Consider the following 6,000-nt stretch of genomic DNA (forward strand, 5'->3'; position numbering starts at 1 on the left):
GGAGTAACTCAGCGGGGTCAGGCAGCATCTCTGGAGAGAAGGAATGGGTGAAGTTTCAGGTTAGCAGGCAACAAAAAGCTTTTCACTGTACCTCGGTACACGTGACAGAAAACTAAACCAAACCTTTACAAAGAGAATGTGCAGGAAGGAACTGCAAGTGCTGGTTTAAATCGAAGATAGACACAAAATGCTGGAGTAACTCAGCGGTCCAGGCAGCATCTCTGGAGAGAAGGAATGGGTGGCGTTTCTGGAGAGAAGGAATGGGAAACATCACCCATTCCTTCTCTCCTGAGATGCTGCCTGTCCCGCTGAGTTACTCCGGCATTTTGTGTCTATCTGCGATTTAAACCAGCATCTGCAGTTCCTTCTAGAATATTAAAGGGTTGGACATGTTAGAGGCAGGAAACATGTTCCCAATGTTGGGGGAGTCCAGAACAAGGGGCCACAGTTTAAGAATAAGGGGTAGGCCATTTAGAACGGAGATGAGGAAAAACTTTTTCAGTCTGAGAGTGGTGAATCTGTGGAATTCTCTGCCTCAGAAGGCAGTGGAGGCCAATTCTCTGAATGCATTCAAGAGAGAGCTAGATAGAGCTCTTAAGGATAGCGGAGTCGGGGGGTATGGGGAGAAGGCAGGAACGGGGTACTGATTGAGAATGATCAGCCATGATCACATTGAATGGCGGTGCTGGCTCGAAGGGCCGAATGGCCTCCTCCTGCACCTATTGTCTATTGTCTATTGTCTTCCTACACATAAACTGAAAGTGGATTGGAACGGACAGGAGAGGTATCGGGTCGGGTTGCTTCTTCAGGCTGATGAACCACGAGTTGGTTGTAAAATAACGTCAGCCCACAATTCCAACCCGTCAGAAATTCCAAAGAGCATCAGAGTGATTTTCCGTTTGCAGCATCAACCACTTCCTTCAGGGATCACCCTGAGAGGTGGCAGCATCACTCCTTCCAAGCTCACGTCCAAGTCAAACATGCACTCGGCAATGGTTGTGTTTCACCGTCCGCACTACTGTACGAGACCTGGGTGTCCTTGTACACCAGTCACTGAAAGCAAGCATGCAGGTACAGCAGGCAGTGAAGAAAGCTAATGGCATGTTGGCCTTCATAACAAGAGGATTTGAGTACAGGAGCAGAGAAGTCCTTCTGCATTTGTACAGGGCCCTGGTGAGACCACACCTGGAGTTCTGTGTACTGTTTTGGTCTCCTAATTTGAGGAAGGACGTCGTTGCTATTGAGGCAGTGCAGCGTAGGTTCACCAGGTTAATCCCCGGGATGGCGAGACTGTCGGATGAGCAAAGATTGGAAAGACTTGGCTTGTGTTCACTGGAGTTTAGAAGGATGAGAGGGGGATCTTATAGAGACGTATAAAATTATAAAAGGACTGGACAAGCTAGATGCAGGAAAAATGTTTCCAATGTTCGGGGAGTCCAGAACTAGGGGCCACAGTGTAAGAATAATGGCACAGTCTAAGAATAATGGTGGAACGGTGGCGCAGTGGTAGAGTTGCTGCCTTACAGCGAATGCAGCACCGGAGACTCAGGTTCGATCCTGACTACGGGTGCTGTCTGTAAGGAGTTTGTACGTTCTCCCCGTGAGTTTTCTCCAAGATCTTTGGTTTCCTCCCACACTCCAAAGACGTGCAGTTTTGTAGGTTAATTGGCTGGGCAAAATGTAAAAATTGTCCCTAGTGTGAGTAGGATAGTGTTAGTGTGCGGGGATCGCTGGGCGGTGCGGACCCGGTGGGCCGAAGGGCCTGTTTCCGCGCTGTATCTCTAAATCTAAAAAAAATCTAAAATAAATAGGAGGCCATTTAACACTGAGGTGAGAAGGAACTTTTTCACCCAGAGAGTTGTGAATGTGTGGAATGAACGTCACTTACTCCCAAAACTCAGTCACGGCACTGGTCATGTTGGTGGTGTCAACCAGCGAGTAGTTGGAGAAGCAAACGTCTGTGTTCCACTCATTGTTGCAGCTTTGCCACGGCAGGTCCTGCAGAAAGGATTAGTACATCCTTCAATCAACGCGCTTACCAGGAGGAAAGAAAATCCACATCCTCTCTTTTTGCCATTTGTCTTGATGAGTACAAATGGGTGTCAGGGATTATGGGGAGAAGGCTGGAGAATGGGGTCAGGAGGGAGAGATGGATCAGCCGTGACCGAATGGCGGAGTGGACTCGATGGGCCGAATGGCCTACTTCTACTCCTATCACTTATGATCTTATGGTAGACACAAAATGCTGGAGTAACTCAGCAGATCAGGCACCATCTCGGGAGAGAAGGAATGGGTGACGTTTCGGGTCGAGACCCTTGAAGGGTCACCCATTCCTTCTCTCCAGAGATGCTGCCTGACCCGCTGAGTTACTCCAGCATTTACCCCCCCCCCCCGCGGCCAGTCTCCCTACTGTACCTCTGAAGTCTAGACGTCTAAAAGCATCAAAGGTTATGGGGAGCAGGTGGGAGAATGGGATTGAGGGGGGAAAATAGATCATCCATGATCGAATGTCGGTGCAGACTCGATGGGCCGGTGGCCACATTCTGCTCCTCATGCTCTTATGATCTTATGATCAAAAACCCCAGACATCTTCTTATAGAAGATAGCAGAGGATAGCAGGGGATAGCAGAGGCCCTTCAGCCCACACTGACAGAGACTCACCATTGTGAAGGAGCTGAAGAGGTAGTAGAGAGCCCAGGCGATGATCACAATGTAGTAAACGTTGAGCCAAAATGACAAGATGACAGCGGCCATTCCAACCCCTGTGAACATCAAGCGCGCAGGTTTAGTTTAGTTCAGTTCAGTTTAGTTTAGTTTAGAGATACAGCGCGGAAACAGGCCCTTGTGGCCCATCGCCCAGCGATCCCCACACACTAACACTATCCTACACCCACTGGGGACAATTTTTACATTTACCAAGCCAATTAACCTACAAACCTGCACAATAAAGGCGGCAAGGCGCAGCGGTAGAGTTGCTGCCTTACAGCGAATGCAGCGCCGGAGACTCGGGTTCAATCCCGACTACGGGCGCCGTCTGTACGGAGTTTGTACGTTCTCCCCATGACCTGCGTGGGTTTTCTCCGAGATCTTCGGTTTCCTCCCACATTCCAAAGACGTACAGGTTTGTAGGTTAATTGGCTTGGTAAATGTAAAAATTGTCCCCAGTGGGTGTAGGATAGTGTTAGTGTGCGGGGATCGCTGGGCGGCGCGGACCGGGTGGGCCGAAGGGCCTGTTTCCGCGCTGTATCTCTAAATCTAAAAAATCTAACACTAACCTCAACTATGAACTGTGGACTGTCTCTGACTATCATAACGTCATAAATGACAGGAGTAGAATCAGGCCATTCGGCCCATCAAGTCTACTCCACCATTCAATCATGGCTGATCCATCTCTCCCTCCTAACCCCATTCTCCTGCCTTGTCCCCATAACCTCTGACACCCGCACTGATCAAGAATCTATCTATTATAAGAATCTAGCTTCTACCAAGGGCCCTGGGGGGGGGGGGGCTGGTATTAGTATTGGAGTTTTAATTTATTGCTTTTTTTGTGCTAGTGTTGAGGTTATTAATTAATTGAAACGTCACCTATCCATGTTCTCCAGAGATGCTGCCTGACCCGCTGAGTTACTCCAGCACTTGGGTGTCGTGATTCCAGCGTCTGCAGTTCTTTGTGTCTCTAATGTATTGGCACTGGTATTTAGGTATGCCGTAAGCCTTTTCTACATTATTACCACACACTTTTCTAAGTCAGGATAAAAATGGGTCAGATCTGAAGGAAGCTTTCTGTTAGAAAGGTTTGAATGCCAACTTGCTGGTGAAGTTATTAGTCATCGGTACCACACAGACCAGACGTTTCAGGTCAAGACCCTTCTTCAGAGAAGGGTCATCATCAAAGACTTGTCCCACCCCGGTCATCCCTTCACCCCACTACTCCCATCTGTTAGAGGGTGCAGAAGCTTGAAAGCACGCACCACCAGACTCAGGAACAGAGATGCTGCCTGACCCGCTGAGTTACTCCAGCACTCTGTGAAACGTCACCTATCCATGTTCTCCACAGATGCTGCCTGACCCGCTGAGTTACTCCAGCACTCTGTGAAACGTCACCTATCCATGTTTTCCAGAGATGCTGCCTGACCCGCTGAGTTACTCCAGCACTCTGTGAAACGTCACCTATCCATGTTCTCCACAGATGCTGCCTGACCCGCTGAGTTACTCCAGCACTCTGTGATCCCCTGTATTTATGGCAGTGTGAGCTGCACTCTTGTCGATAGCACAAGTTGTCTTTGTCAAAGCGCGTTCCACATCCAACGTTGAGAAACACTGACCTTTGAACATGGGGACCAACTTCCAGACCCCAAGGCCGCCGATGGACGTGTACTGACCCAGAGCTGTCTCCAGCAGAAACAGAGGGATGCCAGCAAATATCAGCGTCAGGAAATACGGGATCAGGAAGGCACCTGGAATATAACACATGGAAGATTATTACAGCAAAGGCACCCAACTCTGAAATTCAGGCAAATGGTCATACCAAGGAGCAAGTGTGTGTGTGTGTGTGTGTGTGTGTGTGTGTGTGTGTGTGTGTGTGTGTGTGCGTGCGTGTGTGTGTGTGTGTGTGTGTGTGTGTGTGTGTGTGTGTGCGTGCGTGTGTGTGTGTGTGTGTGCGTGTGTGTGTGTGTGTGTGTGTGAGTGTGTGTGTGTGTGTGTGTGTGCGTGTGTGCGTGCGTGTGCGTGTGTGTGCGTGTGTGTGCGTGTGTGTGTGCGTGTGTGCGTGCGTGTGCGTGTGTGTGAGTGTGTGTGCGTGTGTGTGTGTGTGAGTGTGTGTGTGTGTGTGTGTGTGTGTGTGTGTGTGTGTGAGTGTGTGTGTGTGTGTGTGTGTGTGAGTGTGTGTGTGTGGGGGGGGGGAGGGGGGGGTGTGTACCAGTATTGGAGTTATTAATTTATCGTTTTTTTGTGCTAGTGTTGGGGTTATTAATTTATTAATGCCTGAAATGTCACCTGTCCATGAAATATAACAGGAGAGGAACAGGCCCTTCGGCCCACAATGTCCATGCTGAACTTGTGGGGAGAGAGGGATGAGGGAGATGTGGGCGGGTTGTGGGGAGGGAGATGAGAAGAGTAAGAAAATAACTGCAGATGCTGGTACAAATCGAAGGTATTTATTTCACAAAATGCTGGAATAACTCAGCGGGTCAGGCAGCATCTCAGGAGAGAAGGAATGGGCGACTTTTCAGTCTGAAGAAGGGTCTCGACCCGAAACGTCACCCATTCCCTCTCTCCTGAGATGCTGCCTGACCCGCTGAGTTACTCTCCAGCATTTTGTGAGATGGGAATAGTGGGGAGAGAGGGGAGGAGCGTGGAGGGGGGAGGAGCGAGAAGAGTGTGGGGGGGGGGGGGGGAGAGAGGGAGGGAGGAGGGTGTGGAGACAATGAGGGAGATGTAGACAGGGGGGGGCAGCAACTCCACCGCTGACGCTCGGACCCGTGCACTTGTGCGCGGCGTTATTCGGCGCCGTGAGTGGCCTACCTCCACCGTTCTTTCCGCAGAGATACGGGAAGCGCCAGACGTTGCCCAGCCCAATAGCGTACCCCACGCAGGACAGGAGGAAGTCAAACCTCCCCTTCCAGCTCCCCCTGTCCTGCAGGGCCTGGTCTTTGGCCGCCTGTCCATCCGCTCCTCCCTCCGGCCCCGGCTCCCTCGAGCCCAGCACCAAGCTGATCTCCGCTGAAGCGTGTTCCATCCCCGCCGTCTCTCCACCTGGCCCCAGGGCTTGTCCACACTCTCAGCTCCAACGTCCAACAACTCCGGCCTGCAATCAGGTGCTGGTCCCCGCGGGGTTTCACACCTTACTGCGCAAGGTAGGTCTAAAGGGAAATGGGAGGAGTGGGTTAGTGTCAACGTGTCCTCCCGTCTGCTCAGGAAGACAATAGACAATAGGTGCAGGAGGGGGCCATTCGGCCCTTCGAGCCAGCACCACCATTCAAAGTGATCATGGCTGATCAT

At 50.9% G+C, this 6,000-nt stretch overlaps 1 protein-coding gene across 1 annotated transcript in view; it reads right to left on the reverse strand.

Moving 5' to 3' along the window:
* LOC144603747 (sodium- and chloride-dependent GABA transporter 1-like) overlaps positions 1–5,737 on the reverse strand; it is a 30,680-nt gene extending 24,943 nt beyond the window's left edge. The window contains 4 exon segments of the mRNA XM_078417454.1: positions 1,889–1,998; positions 2,662–2,762; positions 4,326–4,457; positions 5,524–5,737. Of these exon segments, the coding sequence (XP_078273580.1) occupies positions 1,889–1,998; positions 2,662–2,762; positions 4,326–4,457; positions 5,524–5,737 (557 nt within the window).
* Between the last annotated feature and the right edge of the window lie 263 nt (positions 5,738–6,000).

Source organism: Rhinoraja longicauda, chromosome 20 (assembly GCF_053455715.1).
Source record: "Rhinoraja longicauda isolate Sanriku21f chromosome 20, sRhiLon1.1, whole genome shotgun sequence".
Classification (NCBI taxonomy): Eukaryota; Metazoa; Chordata; class Chondrichthyes; order Rajiformes; family Arhynchobatidae; genus Rhinoraja; species Rhinoraja longicauda.